General features: G+C 37.7%; 1 protein-coding gene across 3 annotated transcripts in view; it reads left to right on the top strand.

Annotated features, from left to right (window-relative positions):
- Window positions 1-16,441, top strand: part of TRHDE (thyrotropin releasing hormone degrading enzyme) — a 209,474-nt gene extending 193,033 nt beyond the window's left edge. For all 3 annotated transcript variants that reach the window (XM_039391317.1, XM_039391316.1, XM_039391315.1), the window contains 4 exons: window positions 300-467; window positions 998-1,138; window positions 7,167-7,248; window positions 9,105-16,441. In XM_039391317.1, the coding sequence (XP_039247251.1) occupies window positions 300-467; window positions 998-1,138; window positions 7,167-7,248; window positions 9,105-9,248 (535 nt within the window). In that variant the 3' untranslated portion in view covers window positions 9,249-16,441. The remainder of the gene's footprint in view (window positions 1-299; window positions 468-997; window positions 1,139-7,166; window positions 7,249-9,104) is intronic.
- The last annotated feature ends 3,663 nt before the right edge of the window (window positions 16,442-20,104 follow it).

Here is a 20,104-nt window from a genome sequence, read left to right as displayed (position 1 = left end):
GAGCTTGTGTTACCTGTAGGTTATGTGGCACATGTGTTGATGAACTACATGACCATATTTTCTAGTCTCCTCACAACATGACAGCATTATGAAAAGAATGGCAAGCATGTGTTACCCATTAGAAAGTCCATTATGATGGCCTGGAAGATATTGGTGGCAGTAAAGAGATGCAAGTATAATTTTCAGAAAAAAGGTTACTGTTGCACATTAATTTTGAAGTCTCATAAATGTTCCTCCTTAGTTTCCAATATCAGGAGGCTGATTATTTACCACAATGCTATGACTGATTTCTTTTGTAGAATCCCACTCAATGTGAGAGACATTGTCTACTGTACAGGAGTTTCACTGATGGATGAAGATGTATGGGAGTTCATTTGGATGAAATTTCATTCCACCACAGCAGTGTCTGAGAAGAAAATATTATTAGAAGCCTTAACTTGCAGTGATGACAGAAACTTGCTCAACAGGTACAAAAATGTTTTATATCTGAATCTGTTACCAATAATCACTTCAAAATTTATGGATCATCACTTGAGGTTTGGTCTGAATGAAAGAACTTTGCTTTTCAAGCACACACTATCTGTTGAAACCTTCTTATGCTTTTGCATTAATACATATAAAAATTGACACATATTATACCTTTTCACTTCCAGATTTTCCTATGTTCTTTGGAAATGTTTGAAATCCTGTAATTGCTGATATTTTTTGTTAACATATCATTTAAGTGTCTTGACCAGTCTGACCTTAGAGATTTCATAAAAATGCATACATAAAGCTCCACTTAACTTGTACTGACATCCTTTTACATCAAGATTTTTCTGATTCATAAACACGTCCAGTCTTTGGAATCATAGAAATAAACCACTGAACTCACTTGGAGACTTAAACAAACCATTTGGCAGTGATTTTTTTTTTTCTGAGAGTTTTCTGATGTGCTGATATTAGACTGTGTGTTGGTGAAACTAAGTAGGATTTTTTTTCTTGTTTCCCCCACTAGACTTTTGAATTTGTCTCTCAACTCAGAAGTTGTCCTGGATCAGGATGCAATTGATGTGATAATCCACGTAGCTCGAAATCCACATGGAAGGGATCTTGCTTGGAAATTTTTCAGAGAAAAATGGAAAATATTGAATGCTAGGTAAAGATAAAAAATCTAAATTTATTTTCATTTTCTTATCTTGATATAATTCATGTGTATTCATGTAAGTTCCTGAATGTAGTCCATTCTCTTTTAATTCATAAATAGAGATGTCTCTAAATATGAAATACATACATATAGGTCATAAATGCATTTATTCATAGATTATCACACACGTGCATAGAGACATTGTCTCTTAGCAATCATCTGTATACATATTGCTTTGTTGTGTCTGCGCTTATGATAACGAATTCTACCTATATATCAAGTGCTGCAGTTCTACTTTTATAGAGATAAAAAGCAGAAGTTCCCAAAGTAGTTTTTCTGATTTTAAGTCTGATAGAAAAAATTATCTTTTTAAGAATGTTATTTCAACTGTGGAAAAAAAAAACCAAACCCTTTTTGAAACGTTTCCATTTTCAAAAGGATGCTAATGTAGTGTCATCCCTTTTCTTTCCACTCTGTGTTTCAGGTGAGTTTCAAGTAATAAAGGACCAACATTTGAAATTAAAAATAGATGAACAGAAAGGAGACAGGGTTGCTCCTTACACCTGCTTCTCTTTCTCTTTGAACGAGTGCTACATGCTCGTACTCAGAAGCCCAGTCAACATTTTAAAATGTTTTTTGGTGAAGATTTTTATATTAATTCAATGAATGATGAATTTCTTTAGTTCTTTAGGGACAGCCTGAGGGCCTGAAAGGTTGCACAACAGCTCATCTGATACTGACAGATTAGAAGGGACCACAACTCAAATGAAGCTTGGGTTCTTAAAGGCAGGTGTCCAAGAATTTCAGATATTCCACACCAGGCACTCCTGTGGTGTTGGCAGGAAAGGTATTGGAGATATGTTCCATTCTGGACTTGTGAGGAGCCAACTGGTGTACCACAGAATATTTGAAATGGTATATTTAAGATGCTGTATTTAAGGAACTAAATGCCAGTGCCTGATAAATACAGGTACAAACTTTCTAGAGGTTTCACAGCATCAAGAGTCAAGGAAACTCAGATGCTGAGCAACTTTCCTAAAAGTTCAGAAAGCTGTTCATGCCGGTTTGGATAATATTTTATAGTATAGCAGTATTTTAGAAGAAGTTCAGCTGGGAAAATTGGTTTGAGCTGGAATTGGTTTTGGAATTTTATATTGCAGGAGCATACTTTTTGACAGCAATTTCCAAAAAGCTTTAAGAGTGCTGAAGAGTTTAAAAATTAAGAATTCTCTGCTCCTGGTGTGATTATTCCAGGAATTGGACTTCTACATGAAAACTGAATGGCAGACACATTACTATTATGCAACCCAGTGCAGATGCCAAATAATTGTTCAGGTTCCTCCAGGGATTTATACAGAGTTTAGGCATAAAGCTATCACAATCTGTATTGCTGTAAACACATATGCAGTAGTCGTGTTTTGCCTTAGCAAGCCCATTCATCTGACAACATAGCTAACACCTGTGATTTTAGATGTGGACAAGGTTAAGCAGTGTAGACAAGTAGAAAATATTTAGAAAACTATGCCACATGCCAAATCTTTTTTGTGTTTCAATTTTAAATAGCTTAACTTCACCTAGAATTTGAATTGTATTTATTTCGCTTGTGTGGAATGCATCACTGTGTAATCTGAATTCTTAACAATCAGCAAGATCTCATGAAAAACCTGTTATTGTCCTTTTTTTAAAATGAGAAAATAACAGTCTGTTTCTTTGCCCAACACTGTCTTTGTGTTGTCTTCATTCAGTTTGATCTCCAAACACAAGTCAGAGCCACCAAGAAGATTGTAGCAGTTGATTTTTCTGAAAGTGACATCCAGTTGAGTTTTTATTGATCACTGAAAGATTCAATGCAGTGGAATAAAACAATTAGTGCAAGCTGTACATATGTGATGTAAATTGAAAATAACATTGTTTTGTAATCACAGATTAGAACCTTTTAAGTGAGACTTCGAGAGGATGGAATTAGTCTAATACTTTGCCCTTTAATGTTCAGTGAAACAGTGACATGATAGAATGCGAGGTCCTACATCTGGGTCATGCAATCCAAGGCACACCTACAGGTTGGGCAGAGAAGGGTTTGAGAACAGCCCTGCAGAGAAAGACTTGTGCATGATGGTTGATGAAAAACTCAACATGATTCGGCAGTGTGTGCTCGCAGCCGAGAAAGCCAATCCAGTCCTGGGCTGCATCAAAAGAAACATGGCCAGCAGGTCAAGGGAGGTGGTTTTCCCCCTCTACTCTGCTCTTGTGAGACCCCACCTGGAGTACTGCATACAGTTCTGGCATCCCCAACATAAGAATGACATGGAACTGTTGGAGCAAGTCCAGAGAAGAGCCACAAAGCCAATAAGAGGGTTGAAGAACCTTACCTGCAAAGACAGACTGAGAGAGTTGGGGCTGTTTAGCCTGGAGAAGAGGTTGCATGGAGACCTCATAGCAGCTTTCCGGTATCTGAGGGGTACCTACAGAAAGTCAGAGAGGGACTCTGTCAGGAACTGTACTGATAGGACAAGGAGTAAAGGGTACAAATAGAAAGAGGGGAAATTTAGGTTAGATATTAGGAAGAAATTTTTTACTGTGAGGATGGTTAGGCACTGAAACATCTTACCCAAGGAGGTTATGGATAAACCAACCCTGGCAGTGTTCAAAGTCAGGTTGAGCAACCTGTTATGGTGAGAGGTGTCCCTGCACGTGGCAACAGTGGTTGGGACTAGATGATCTTTAAGGTCCATTCCAATCCCTTAATGTTCTACGATTCTATGATTAGGGTTCTGATTTAAGCTCGCCACACTAGGACATTTTTAAAATACATGCTTTGTTGTGGAATTATAGTTCAAAAAGGATACGGACCTCTTGGAGAGAGTGCCACAGACGGCCACAAAGATGATCTGAGGGCTGGAGTATGTCTTCTATGAAGACATGTTGAGAGAGTTGGGAATGTTCAGCCTGGGGAAGAGAAGGCTCTGGGGAGACCTTGTTGCACCTTCCAGTACTTGAAAGGGCCCTACAGGAAAGCTGGAGAAGGACTTTTTAGTGATAGGACAAGGGGTAATGTCTTCAAACTGAAAGAGGGCAGGTTTAGATTGGATAATATGAAGAAATTCTTTACTGTGAGGGTGGTGAGGTACTGTTGGATGGGGCTTGGAGCAACCTGGTCTAGTTAAAGGTGTTCCTGCCCATGGCAGGGGAATTGGAACTGGGTGACCTTTAAGGTCTCTTCCAACCCCAACCATTCTATAGTTGAAGTGATTGAAGTATACTCTGTCCCAAGGCATCCTTTTCCTACAATTATAATTTAGTATTTAATCTGATTTAATATTAAAACACATTCTACGAAAAATTAATTTAATAAGGTCATCTCAGTGGTATTTTCCATTTAATTTATTATAAAAGGTGTTGATGTTTCAGGTAGTAATATGAAATAGCTGAGGGGGATTGAATTATAATGCTATTGCCTCCTATTTTTAAACACAGCATGTCAAGGAGTTAGAATTATCACAAAATCTTGTTAACCTTTCATATTTTTATAGTATGCTTGTATTCATGTTGTCCAGAACATACTGATAATGTATAAAGTCTTCAAAATCACCCATATAATTTATAAAGATGACTTAAAACTTGAGTTACCTAACAAGTCTTTAGTAAGAAATCTGTGGGACTGCTACAGTTTTAAAAAAGAGAATTGAAAATACTATGCTTGAGTTCTTGTGACCTAAGCATTCACTACCTCTTAAAGCATTTTCATCCTGTGTGCACATGTGTGTCTGTGTGTGAAAATTTAATCCATCAGCTACCTATCAGAATTCCTTCATTCTGAAGTGCTGAATCATTTGTCAGCATTTGAAAATTTGACACTATATGGGAAGGCATTTACATCTGTGCAAAGTAAATGGACTTTGCTGCCTCTCGAGTTTGCACAAGTGCAAAGCCTGTACAAATTTGGAGAACTGGAGTTTTACATCCACAGAAGGAAAGGTGCAGGTGGAGAGCCAGTGTCTCCAGAGTGTTTCCAGGGAGTTCAGGCATGTAATGTCCTAGTTCTGTAGTGCTGTTGTCTTTCCTGTTAAGGGTGAGAAGACTGACACTTATAAGACCAAATGCTTTTCCTATTTATTCTTCTGTATCACACCTGCAAAACACTGTTTCGAAAGTGACCTTTCTAGAATTTTTGCTGGCATAGCTTGTATAGAAATTGCTGTTAATGGCTGACTTTTTACCAAGTATGCCTAATGGGCAGTAATCAGCACAGGTATGCATGAAGGTATCATTTTCAGTGGAAGAAATTCTGTTACTTCTTGTTTGCACTGTGGCTACGGTAGGCTGCAAGAAAAATAAAGCCCCTGCAGCTCTTTTTATGAGGTCACTTTTCTAAAGTGGATTGGTAACCTCGTCAAAAGACCCCATCAAGACGAACTTCCAGTCTTCCAAACAGTCAATTATGTCTAAACTGAGACTGTAATAATAAAGGGCTTTGTTAGAAAGCCTAAACATGCTTAAGGACCATGAAATCCATACTTCCCATAGGAGATGTTTGCCTCTGGATGTCTGTATATGCCAGTGTGACCGAGGTTTTGGGAAAAGAGATGTACTTGCTGAAATATCCGTGAATGATTCAGGTATTAGTGGTCAGGGAGTAGGATTTTTAATACCTCTGTGTTTCTCCTCACAAAAGCTCAAGATAGCAAGCAACGTGGTGTAAACCTTCCCTAAAACAGAATCTTATCAAAGAGAACCTAGTTCTCTTCCCTCTTCGTCTTTATATCCTTCTCACTTTGGCTATCTCTCTCCTTCTCTTTCTTTCTCCCTTTTGAAAGAACTGTAGCTTAGAATACCTAAGCATTGAAGGGTAATTAATTTGGGATTAATAGAAGCAAAACAGAAAGTCATGCCTGCGCTAGTTCATTTCACTTGGAATTTTGAATTCCTTCTATAAATCAGTTTTTAAAAGTGGAGGATGAACTGAATTGTTTCCCCAGATAAACTTGATTGCAGTGAAGTCTATCGGTAATACTTACACGTCTTACAGGAGAGCTGGATTCTCTATCTTAAAAACAGTCATGTTCAGATTAGCTAGATATTGCTTTGGACGTGTATGGAGATGCAGATAACGATGACTATTTGTCAAGTGTTTTTACGATGCTGAATGACATCTAACTTGAGCAAAAGACTTGCTTTGGTTTTCCAGTGGAATTATATTTTTCATGCTAAAGACTAAAAGAGAAAAACCACATCAACAAACCTCACAAACTATTTTAATGTGAAATGTAAGACTTAAGAAGTAGTCTGGTCAGGAGTCATGTAGATGCTTCATTTGGAGAATTGAAAAAAACTCTTGGAAAAGCAAGTGAACAGGAGGATTTGAATGGCCAATTTCAAAGCAACTGTCTGCTGAAGGTTGTTGCTGGTGGCTGCTGAATATCCTTTAAATATTCCTTGCCCAAGCTTTGAAATTTTCATTCCAGGTTGGTTCTTTGAAGATGCTACATCATGGCCCAGGGGATTATTTTAGCAGTATTATTCTCTATCAGTATTATTTATTTTAATTATCGGGTACTGGAACAATAAAATTTGATTCAGTTCATTTATTGAGAGGCAATTTGTAATGTAGATGAGGTGAATGAATAAAAAATGCAGAGAAGGCTGCAGCATTTCAAAAAGTCTGTTTTAATGGTACAGCTAGAGGGGTTCCTCAGAATACTTCTCATAGTTGTTGCTCTGCTCCTTCATTGACATCTGTATTTTGGTGTCATTATGTGGAAAGCTGTTCTGTTAAGCGTGGTTTGGTCCTTCCCTCCTCAGAAGCGCTCATTTGTGTCTGTAGTAAAGCCCATTCTGCTTAAGAGCATCTGACTTAAAATAACTACAAATATTTCAGTCTACAAGAGCATCTCAGTCTAGGGTTCTATCATGAAACACTGAAATATCAGTGTCCAGTTCCAGTACTATTTCCTTGATTCCCCAGAATCAGTCCCATGCCTTTTCACTTGCCTACAGATGATTACTTTCTAATTTTCTATGCATCTTCTTTTTGCCCTTGCAGGTATGGAGAAGCATTATTTATGAATTCAAAGCTTGTCAGTGGGGTCACAGAATTCCTCAATACTGAAGGAGAACTAAGAGAGGTAATTTTTAAATTACTTTCGGCATGTGAGGCTGTATTTGTCATAGACATGGGGTCAGGCAGGAACAGTAATAAGGTTGTCCAGAAACTCTGGTTGCTCAGCTGCAGTTGATGGCCCAGCTGTCCATGCAGTTGGGCAGCACAAGGATGAGGAGCAGATTGCAAAATCACACAAGTGTGTAGAGGTGGTGTCAGGAGGGGGATTGTGCAGACACCTCTGTGCTTGGCTGGATGTGAAGGTTTGTTTTTTTCTCTTGACTATTGGTTGAGAAACTAAAGATGAGATGTTTCTATCCACATTATTTTATGCTGCAGAGGCCAGCCCTTGAAAACAGCAGTGTTGAAAGTAGAAGCATATTCTGTCTTTTTCTCTTGCTTACAGTATTTTCCATGTGAGAAAAGCTGTTAACTTGAATATGCTGACCAAAATAATTTGTTCTAAGTGCAAAGTACTTATTATTTAGATTGCAAAGATTTCTCATTTTAACTTAACATCTGTCCTGACTGAGGTAGTTGTGCAGTTTTGCTGAGCCCTGCTTAGCAGCTGCTCAACCTTGCCCCAAATGGATCCAATGGTTCATATTGCAGCACAGTCACCATGACTTGAACTCTGATTGCATTATGATATTTTGCATCCAACCACTTGTCTGCACTCAAGTCTAGTGGCCTCAGGAACTTAGGGAAGAGCTGCAGCTGGTTTCCTCAAAATTACCCAGGTGGGAATGATAGTGCTGGCCAGATTTGAACATCTGCCCTGCTCAAGGAAGCCTTTTGTACTGTTAGTTTCAACCTCCGTGACAGCATTGGCAAGCTGCCTGTTAATACTTCCCTTAAAGAAACTGGCCTTTCTTTTAAACCTTTGTAAATACTTTGGTATAAAAAGTACAGAGATCAAGTAAAGTCTGATTTTGATAGTTTCCAGGTCCTTTCCATGCTTTTAACTGTGATGGGAAACAGACAGTTGCAGAATCAGCCTTTACAGCTTTGAGCCCACGCACAAAGAGCAGTTGGAATTTAATAATCAAGGTGAATTTGGTGTCACCAGCAAACAGAAATTCACTAGTTATTCGCAAGAGTTGCTAACGCCACCTAATTTTATACAAGTCAATGTAACATGGGATCTACTATGCAGATCAGCCTTGCAATTCTCACTTAGAAAGAACAGTAATTCAAAGCACACCACCATTAGCTGTAATGATGCAGGTGATGGTGCTATAATTTGAGTATACACAAGAACACAGCAGGGGTGTTTTCAGTCTGCAGAAAAAAGATCAAAGTTTTCTCATAAGGGAAGGGGTATGTTTCAGGCATTCAAACATTGTTAAATGAGTGCCCACTTGCTATTTTGCTCTTCACACTGTAACCATCCCTTCCTTTTTTCAGCAACAGACCTGTATTATATCATCAAAAGGGATCTGCAAATGAAAGTAAAATAAATATATTGTGAAGCTTGATAAAACCAAAAGACATCAGGGCTACCTTCTCATATTTGCAAATAAACCTTAATTAGAAGCAGTTCCAGTGCTCACGGTTCGGTTTCTTAGGTAGAAATAAATTTTAGAGCAGCCATCTACGCAGTGCAGCAGCTGAGCTGTAGGAGGGAAGGAGGTAATGATATTAATGTGATCCAGCGCTGACATGTCAATATCTTCCAGTGCAATGTGAAGCAATTGCATCACATCTAACTGACAGTGTGCTGTCTTATTACATTTCCTACTAAATCTTTCTACCCGATACTGCATTTACTTCTGCAGTGATCATCGAGGTTTGTCCTAAATGCCTGACTTGTTTGTGTGCAGTGGAAATATTTGCTTTCTTTAGTTGCTGCAAATTTAACCTGTTAACTTGTATTTCCAGCTAAAGAACTTTATAAAGAGTTATGAAGGGGGAGCTGCTGTCTCTTTCTCTCGCGCCGTGGAAACTGTAGAAGCCAATGTGCGGTGGCAAAGGCTTTATAAGGAAGAACTATTCCACTGGCTAAGAAAATCCTTGACACACTAATCTGTCTTTTCAGCCAACCATTTAACATGACACACTGCAAGAAGAAGAGGAGACATTTTAGAAGTGTTCAACATGAAAATCAGCAAGACAAGATCAGATTGCAGGGATAAGGGATTTTTTCTTTTTTCATTGTGGTTTTTATTTTTACACTGAACTCTTGTGAAATTGTCAAGAAGATTTTCAGCAGACAAGATCATGAATGTTTGTGAAATCTAGTCCTCAATGTACAGAACCAAACATGATATTAAGTGATGCATGTAAATGTTGAAGAAAAACAAACAAAAAATCCTTCATAGACTATTTTGTGCATGCTTGTACTGTCTCTGCCTGTATTTTAGCATGCTTATGTAAACAGCCACATTTTATATGTGAGTTCCAGTTACATCAAAGTTGGGCATTATACAAAGCACAAAGACTCTATGACAATCAGTATTTTGATGAACAAAGGGAAAGCAAGGAAAAGGAAATGCAGAAGGCTTCCAGCTTGGGGCAGTATGAGATGTAAAGTCAACTTTCCTGCTCTCTGCCAACTCATCTACCACTCAGATTGTCTCTTAATGATTACAAGGATACCAGCTCATTTTTTGAGTTGCCAGTTGTTCCTGCAGTTGCCATATTCCTGTATTTAAATAAGCAAAATAGTGAGAGAGAGGAGAAAGAGAAAGGGTCGAGGAGGGGCATTAGAGAGAGAAAATGAGGACATCATCCTTGCATTATAATCATGTATATTTGTTCACTGCTGATCAGTGAAACAGTGTAGTTTTAGCTGTGACTGTGTGCAGTGTTGGACAGGAACTTCGCATTTATTTCACAGAATCCACGAACCACCTCTTCTCAGCTATTTTACAAGGCACTGATACTCACAATGGGTCACCCATGTTACCCAACCTGTGTAGTAGTAAGTTTTGTAGCTGATAGTGCACAAGTATTATAAATAAACATAAGATTCAAAAGGAAATTAGCGAAAAAGGGAGAATATCTTGCATGCAAAGACTTAAAATTACCCAAGAGGGCTGTCTTGCATGTGGTAGACCAGCCTTTGTAGTGATTTATTACGATAGACAGGTCAGATTCTCTATGTGGGCAATACTTCTGCAAATATGGAATGTACCATTTATGCCATCATAGAAAAGTGAAATATGGAGAAAGTGAGGTGTGTGTATGTGTGTTTATTTGTACTGAGTAATATTGAGAACATGGTTTTCTTTCTCTTCCCTTATATTCCACATAGACTGTTGTAGATGGGTGATGGTTTTCTTAATCACGTTTGTTTCTTCTTAATCCTTAATCTGACAGATCAGTAACCCAGTGGAGTTGTACAATGACTATCTACGCCACTGAACCTAAACGTTGAGGATAAAAGTGATGGGGGCCAAAATCTCTCTCATGTCTACATTGTGGAGGAAAAAACCACAGAGTTACAGAGTTTTCAGGAGGCAGATTACAGCAGCTTCAGAGGTAGAATGTAAATGTGCAACAGTGTTTCTTTATCCCATTCCTGCCTACACCAACCATCTGAGCACATCTTGGCCCTGTACATTGGGAACATGTGGCCAACCAAAGTAGAGAGCAGCCATTTTATCTGGTTGTTTCCTTCACAAAGCATGGAAGTTAGCAACACGCTTTACAGTTGCAGTTGCTTATCCCCAGAAAGTTGTTATTTGAAACATTACTGCCAAAAGAACTAAACTCAAGCATCTTCAGATATTTTCAGAATTGTGTGGAGACAGTATTTTTTTCTGGGCTCTCATTCCTGTTGTAGTCTGCTCCTCAAGAACTAGTAGACCCATTCCATAACTAAGCTGTCATACCCATCTTGCGCCTGTCATTGTGTACCTTTAACTGTGCAGAGGGTGTTGTTTGTGGATTGCGTGGTGTATGAAATCCTTACGTGGGCTTTTTTTTTAGCTGTTCAGTGCCGTGTAGTACGTTAGGTTGGCTCACATAACCAAAAGAAGAGGGAATCCTGTGCTCTTGTACTGGTAACTCTTTGCCTTATAGTAAGCCCTAAACCTTTGTGCTATGTTCCAGTGCTAGTGAGCCTAATACCCAGAGACATTGTCTCAAAACTGAGTGAAATCTTCCTCCTCCTATGTATTTTACCTACCTCACAGGGCTGTTGTGAGGCTTGACTAATGTTAGCAAAGCACTTGAATATCCTCTGATAAAAGGCATTTAAAAGTGCAAAGTATTATTTTATATGGTTGACCAAACTCAACCTCAATGCCAGTATGTAGCATCACATTTTTAATTTCTCCTAAGACAAATCACATGCAGATTTTTTTGTAATAAAAAAGCAAGCCAAATACTATTTAATATAACCTCTACCCTATAATGAAGGCCAAAATGATGATATCCAAAGAGTATTCAGAAAACCAAGACCTCAAACATGAATAGCTTTGAGGATTTCAGTGAACAGAAGTGTGAAATGGTCTGTCCCTTTACAATTTTATTCCATATTGTCTTTGATGACTTTTCTTTTTCAGAACCACAGATTAAACCACATATCTTCAGGATGTGCATAAAAGTTTCTGGTCTTCCCACTGATAAAGGACAGGCTAACAATATATTCCAAAGTCAAAATACACAGCCTGTGTATTTTGCACAGTGCACAGAAATTTCCACTCTTGATCATTTGAATTGAAGTTCTTGCACACTTAGCTGGTGTTGGATGTACATTAATGTTTTAGTGGCCTTGAGCAACTGGTCTGCCACAGATATCAAGCCCTAAATGAATATATTATACGTACCTATTCATGTGTTGCTTATAATTGTTGTATTCTAGGAATGTTGGTATTATTTCTCTAACTAAGGTTCAGCTGACTTTTCCATTATAATTCTCTATTATTTTATTTTTTATATTCTGTATTTTGCTGTTTCACATTGAATCAGGATTAAATTTAAATGGATTAAATCCAGCAAAATTAAAACTGTTTTCTACGATATTCAAACCCTGCATTTGTTTATATGCCTTTAGAGACTTTTCTTTTAATAACAAGTTCCTCACAGCTGTGTGTTAAAGAACAGTTGATTCCTCATGGAAAACTCTAATACAGTCTGCCTAGAAAATCTATTTATTTTATTGATTTTCTTTCTCCTTTACCAGTCCTTTTCTTCCTTTGTCCTTATCTAAAGATAAGGAAGCCAAATATTCCAAACATTTCAGCATTTTTTAATCCAGGATTTTACGTTATCCTTTCCAATGAGAGGAGATCTTGCAAAATGTGAATGCAGTGTGGACATGACCTCACCTAGGCCCTGCGTTCATTTTATAGAGATTTGATGAGGCTTGAATCTATAATCAGCCTTCGTATGACTCAGGATCCTTTGCAGTTATTAATTGATATGTCATCCTAAATCATATAGGAAGACATATGAATAGACATGATTCTATGCCAGCATAACAAAATGTCTATTGTATTTTTATAAAATTGTCAACTACAAATATCTCGACCTATTATTTTGTAGCTGGTAGAATAATTCATGTATCCATTGCTAATAGCTGTTAAAATGTTAGTAGCTACTAATTGTGACTAGGACAGAACAATGTGAAAACATTCTTCTGAAATGAAATGTCTCTTCTGCTATTACTGGGAGTACTTGGACATTTATTATGATAAAAAAACTTTGTGTCTTCTCCAGTACATCCAAATCTGTGACCTTTGATGATCTTTTCAGTGAATATAGCAAGAATTCCAGTACTATGTTAGAAACTGAAGATGAATTTCGTGTAGCTTTTGGTCTGTTGTGGATATTTCACTGAGATTTAGAGTGCCAAAGGAAACATATCTAATGATGCAGAAGGTTACTTGCACAGCAAAGATCCTGAACCATACAATTAAATCTTTAGTAATAAAGTATAAAAAAAATGAAAATTATATATATTATGTGTGTGTGTTAGTGTGTGAATGTGAAAAATCCTCCATAGAGATATTTTTCCCATAAAAATTTAATTATTTGGATAGAATTAAGTGAAGCCAGTAATTGCAGGTGAGGGTGCCTTTGTTTAGAAACCTGCATCATAAGGTTTGGTTTTCCACATGATCATAGCTGATACTGAAAATAGACTTTGAGTCAAATGTGCAACTTTTCCTTTGAGGAAAATGGCTGTGGCTTTGAAAATGGTTTATGTATATAATCTACTTAACACCACTCCTGTTACAAATACTCACCATATCAGGCTGCCTGCCTTAATCAGGGTATATAGGCACAGTGTCAGTATGAGCATGAAAGAGTAAAAGGACCATCCAGCTGTGGAGCAGCCTGAAGAGAGTCTGTTTGCCCAGCTGTGGATGAAGCAGTCAGAAAAGTGCTGGATGTGTTACCTGCCACTGCCACGAGACCACCTGGGTTAGGAAGCCATCTGGGAACCACCGAAATGCAGAGAGGTTCCATCGAACTCTCTTTCAGCTGTTTGGGAGGGACAGAAGGTCCCTTTGCGGGGTACAGGTTGTGGGTGATCTTCAGAGATGAATATGATTGCCCTGTGCTAGCAGGAAGCAAAATATATGTAAAAGTCTACAATATTTTAGTGTCTGTTCTTCAGAAGTAATTTCAAACAGTCAAAAATTATTTTTCAGATATAAATAGGAACATAGACACTCTTTTCCTTTCCATGCTGATATGAGTAATTTTGTTTACAGTGGGAAGGAAGGGGAAGAAGGATTTTTCACCAAAGGCCACATGCCCTAATTGGAGCAGAATTTTAAAATCAAGTATATTTCGAAGAATCTGGTTCCACTTAGTTCTATCTTGTGTCTATGCTGACAGTGAGGATTCTGAGCTTGACCTCAGAATATAGTAATACAACTGAGGTTGGAATTTATAAAAGACATATGGAGCTATTGAGATGTGTTTAAGGAGAATCACCCAATGAGCAAGTGCTGTGGATCAGACCAAATGTGCTTTCTCAGAAGAAAAGGCCCTTAAATTTGACTGATTTGTAACTAGCAAAGTAAGTCTGACCTTGCCAAATAGTATTTCAGAATGCTTTGCTTATTTTGTGTGCACCATTTCCTAAGAATATCAGTGTTGTTGGTAAAGAACACGGAGGTGAGCAGCTTTGTGAGAGCAGAGGGGCTGTACTGCAGCAGACAGTCATGAGCCAGGAGACTTTTGCTAGAGTGCCCCAACATTTTCTGGGTAGCATCACTTAGATCTGCCTGATAAGGATAGCCTTGATACAACAGATCATGCCAAGAGCCAAAATGCAGTCTCAATTCTCTGTGTTATGTTTCACTCCACTTAATATGTTCATTTATGTAATTTCAGAGTAATCTGTAGCCAAACTGACAGCACGTGTGTGGCTGCAGATCCTCTGTTGGTGCAGTGAGGTAGACCCCTTGAAGTGACTAATGTGAATTAAAGCTGAGGATCTAACCCACTGGTCTCAAAACAGCCCCCCGAGGTGATGGCTCGGCTGGTGTACAGGATCTTTTGTGTATTTGTATCTAACTTTCAGTAGCACATATTGGATGATAAATGTTTTTTGTTTTCCTTTGGTTTTCATTAGAATAATACTTTGTGATTGGTTCCAATGTGATAAAGTTTTATAATATTTTTTGACAACTGTAAAATACTGTACTGTGAAGAGTGTGGCTACTACCCTCTCTTTTTCCTGCAAACAATAGATTTCAGCAGAGATGGATTTCCCTGGACTTAGACACTCTGCAAAAAAAAAAAAAAATTCTGACAGTGTCTGATGGAAAAATCATTGTAATTACTGTATAACTACCCTGTACAAAGACAGCTTTATTATATGTGTAAATGTAATTTTGCTATGTTGCTGTTATGTTCACAAGACAACAGGCTTCAGTGTGGGTGAGACACAGAGCCTTATAAAAACAGAGATTGTAGCTTCTTGTCTGATGTTTTGTTGAAAGGTGTCTAGTTGCTCTATTTTTGCAGAAGATAAACATAAATCAGTTCTCTGAAAACTAATGATCTATTCCACTACACACATGTCCATGACATAAATGGATCATACTATTGAAAATAAAGGTTTGGTGATAAATTTCCTTCTTTTCCCAAGACACTCCACATGTAAGATCTTTTGACACTTTAAGAAGAAAGAAGTCATCCTGCAGCTGTTAATGCTGGTTATAATGGATGAGTCTTCTGTTAATTCTGTCTCAGCCTTAGATTAATTCTAAATACTCTAATTAGAAGAACATATTTTTCCATCACTTCTCAAATCTGTATTCTTTGGAATTCAGTTCTTTGTCAAGTAAGAGGTGGAATTGGTTCAGTTTAGATACAGTTCACAAATGGTTTCACACAAATGTCTGTTTGCCAGATCAGAATGTTGCTTTCATATAAAGAAAATATAGATGATTGTGTAATATCACATTTTTCTCTCTATGTACCATAGATATGTGCATGTATAGCTTCTAGTTCTGGATATTTTGCTTTGACAAAGCATTCATTGATTATTTGTATTTATAGATCTTACTCAAAAAGTTTCAACTCAGCAAAACAGTTGGATGTAAGGCAGGATGTGAGGCTGCGTTGACCAAGACTCAACCAAATATGTAGGCATTTAGGTAGGACCACTGATGTCTGTGGGATTAATCATGTGCTTCAGATTAATGAATACTCATTGCAACCTCATGCATATGGCTGAACTAGTCTTTCTGGAAAGTGATTTAAGTGGAAACCTGTTTCTGCACAGGTTTCAGGTGCAGGATATGGTGATGTTTTGCTGAATTTAAAATCACAACTTAACTTCATATAGAGCCAACTGCTCTCCTCTCTAATTTTTTTTAATGGAAAACCATATTTTTCATATAAAGGGGAGATGTTTACTGATTCTCAGTATATCTAAAATGCCAGATTCAACAAAAATTTTCATTTGTTTGGAGCATCCTAGGATTTTTAAATAAAAGCAGAATTATTCTTACAATGTTAATTAATGAATATAGCACTAATCATAATGAATATAGAACTAATCCACAATTGAAACCATTAGCCAAATAAAATATATGATTCTGTTTCAGTTTAACAGAACAGTGTTTTCTGTTATATGCCTTTAAAATGACTACATAAATATGGGACCACTATATGTTCAACATAAAATTTTTATTCCACTCTAAGGACTGACTAAATGGATTTTTTTTAAAGAGGAATGTTATCTTCTGTATTTTAAGCAGAAAAAAATTGAATTTTTTCTCTGATAATAAAATTTTGTATAGTAATGTGTAATTCATCACTGTCTTAATTTTCTGATTTGGAGAAATAACTAAGATAAATAATGCCGGGCCTTTTGATTGTGTTCCCATTTCAGTTGAGATAACAGTTTCATAATGCTGAGTAGATAAACTGAGGTTTTACAATGAAAAAGATGCAAGAGAAAGTATTTTTTGACATGAGGAATTTTTCAAAACATATTAAAATGCTGGGACTAGTAGAAAGCAGAGAACCATAGAAAAATACAAAATTTGGGCTTGGAGGTACTCTTAAGCACTTCAAGACTAGCAGGACTAAGACTGGAATAGAGAGCAAAGTCTGTCTTTTGTGCTTTTCTAATTATGTAAATTTTGAATAAGCAAAAAGATCTTTTCATTGGTAAAAGTGATTTCAACTAGAATGCAGTTCAAATGACTTTTTAATAGAGTACTTGAATCCAGGCTATTATTTTCCTTTTTTTAAGAGCAGTTTTCAGTAACAATGAGATGTGAAATATGTGCAATTATTTAACCATTGGATACAATCATGTTCACACTGAAGTCAATTGGAGCTTTGACATTGACATCACTGGGAGTAAAAGCCAATCCTGTATTTTTCAAAATACAGCTTTCAAAGACAGAATGTCTTTTTTTTTTTTTTTTTTTTGGTTAACAATAAAGATGCTTTCTTCTGTACTGCACATCTTAGTCTGCTGAAAAGCTGGAGGGAATTTTTAAGGTCCTGATTTTGCAAAGCACAACAGACAGCTTTGATGCTTTGAGCCCAGGTAGGCAGAGCTGAGGTCTAAATGACTATGTTTATAGTATCCTGCCTTTAAACACTTCACTGTATTATACTGGGGCTAGAATTTGGACCATCCAGTATGCGGTATCAGCAGAATATGGAGACATACCCTTCATACCTCATTTTCCTGAGTTCAGTTCTGGATCAGGTTCAGGGGGCCTGAGGAGGAGGCTTGTGGGCCAATAGAGAGCTTTCACATTAAGAGGGGACAGTGGAATGTAAGATAAACTATAAAAGGCTAGGGTGTACTGCTCCTAGAAGGGACCTTGTCCCTCTCTTTTCTGCTACATGTACCTCCCCATGAGTGTTGAATGAGTTGAGGCAAAGTACATGACCACCTTGGAAGCATCCTTGGGAGAATGTGAGGAGGGAGAAATGGCAGTTCCCTCTGAATCCCACAGGCAGCACATCTCAGAATCAAACATCAGAAAGAACATGCTTGTTTCTTCCCCAGTGTGGCCACTGCAATGAGCAGCATTTTGTTCAGTGGCTGAGCTGCTTTCAAGTTGAACATTTTCATACAAGACCAAATGAAGAGCTGTTTATTTACTCTCAGCTCAGTGTCTTCAGTAAAACCAGAACTTTAAAGTCACCCATTTGCTTTGAAAGCTCCTCAGCTGAGCTGGAGAGTGTAGGAGGAAAAGAAGCTAGAGCCTTTGGCTTGTAAATTGACTTAGGAGTATTTGTTATCTTAATAACAGAAAATCAGCTTTTGCTGACTAATTTCCTGCTTCCTCCTATTCATAGCAAAAATATATCTAGTTCGTTTAAACTGCACCTTCTGCATGGAAGGCACCACACAGAGTCACACTGCTATCAGAGTCAAGAGAGTGAAAAGAAACAATTCAGTAAGCTGTTGACAATCCTGGCTTTTCTGATAATCGAGCATGTAAACTCCATGTTAGGCAAACAATATTGAGAATGACGTGACTGAGGCTGTCTTATGGATGAGATGGGAAAATGAGCGCAAAGAGATTTTTCAGAAAGTATAGTGAAGGTAAGGCTGAAATTATGTGAAATAATAAAGATATGCTTGGGAAATTAAAGCCTCATTATGTTGAAACTTAGTCTTTGAGTTAGCAGCTACATCTACTCTGGCCAAAAGGTAATTAAAGTAAACAGAAATTGCTGAATGATTAAAAGGAGGCACCCTACACCTACCAGTAGTTGTTTTTTGCTTCATGGGGCTGATGTCAAACTACAGAAATTCTGTACTGAATCTAGCCCATACTGTCCTCTATGTTTCTGTCAATTTGTCTGAAGTCAACCCATAAGAATCTGAACTAATGGTGCAAGACTCAGTGAGAACTGCATCAACAGGGTCATGGTGAGACTGCATCCTCAGGCACTCTTTCCATGGGTCACCTCCTCCCCTGTCTGCTTCTCTGGCCACAGCAACTGTAGGAACAGCAGGTAAAGCCTGGGTGTATTGTTAAGGTTTTGCCTTGCCTCAGCAGTAATAAGAGGACTGCAGTGAAGAAACTAGGGCAGAAGGATCTTAGGAGCCTTAGTCTTCCATGGTGCTAACCATCCTGCCCCTGATCCTCCAAAGTGCCCCACTTTCTGCTACACTGCTAGGGCTGAACAGCAGCATTAGGGCTCAAGGCCCTAGTATGGCACTTTCATTATGTAGTGTATTGAGCATAGTGTTAATTACTCATTGTACTGCTACAGCGTTATTTTTAGCAGGTATCATTTTGCTTCTTGAACTTTTTCAGGAATCATTTTGTCTGTTCTACTTGCCATCATTTTTGACCTGCTCGTTGCAGAAGGTTAGGAAAAAGAGGAGGAAGTGGGGGAGGATAATAAGATGCTATTACATGACATGTCTATTACAGCAATTCATTTCATGTGGCACAGAACTGTTGCCAGTGATAAATGCATGCTCCTGGTACAATTATGAGATGTACCTTGAGTTTTCCAACAATAAAACTGTCAAAAGGTTGCAATAGGCACAAGCACAAATGTGAATCCAGCCCTTAAAAAGATGAAATAGCTCACAAATATGGTTTTAAATAAATGGTATTATTTTCAGAGATACACTTTTATATCCATTAAAAGTATATATTGTTTCTACTCTACAATCACGGATGTAACACATTTTTTCTCATTGCACTCATCTGCTTGGCTAATTGATATGTTTCGAATACATTTCTGTGGAGGTTAGAGTAATGATGTAATAATAGAAGTCTTAGCACAAAATCAGCATGTATTTCCAAATATATAGGTGGAAGTCAGAGCAGTTATGTCCTTTCAAAAAGCCTGCAAGGTTTTGTGTGGTTAATATCAAAAGCAGGTTAACCCAAGCAGGTAAGTAACCGTAAAGGCAGGTAAGTTGCTCCAAAGGACAGCACATCAGCTTGGAAAGCGGAGGCACTTTGGGGAGGGGTTCTTTCTTGATTGTATTCTGAATATTTTTGCAGCTATAAAAGACAAGCAGAGGAAGATCTCAGCCAAAAAAAGATAAAACAAATGAGAAAGAAAAAAAACCCAAACAAACAAGACACAAGCAAGAATTGGGATTGTGGCTCTGAGAAAAGCTTACACAGAGGCACTTTGAGCTAAATGCTGAATTAAAAGACTGAAAAAAATTATCTACAGAGGATTATTTCACATCAACAGGCCTAGTTTAATGATAAGCAGTTAACAATAATCTCCAGTGGAACCGGCAGAGCTCAATACTTTATGTTGAAAACATTTTCACTGGCCAAGATTAATGAAACATGCACTTTAAAATATTCCTCCCATAGTTACCACCAAGTGTAAGATGTTATTTCTGCTGAAGATAAACACTGGTTGATGGTTACAGCTAAATGTGAAGAGTTTGAGAAACAGTAAAAGGTCAAGGCTTCCTTACTGCCTTACTGTGACTGGTTTAGGCTGGCAGG

This window comes from Pipra filicauda, unplaced genomic scaffold (genome assembly GCF_003945595.2).
Source record: "Pipra filicauda isolate LSUMZ 115617 unplaced genomic scaffold, ASM394559v2 scaffold93_size3172892_pilon, whole genome shotgun sequence".
Taxonomy (NCBI): domain Eukaryota; kingdom Metazoa; phylum Chordata; class Aves; order Passeriformes; family Pipridae; genus Pipra; species Pipra filicauda.
This window is presented reverse-complemented; position numbering and strand designations above follow the sequence as displayed.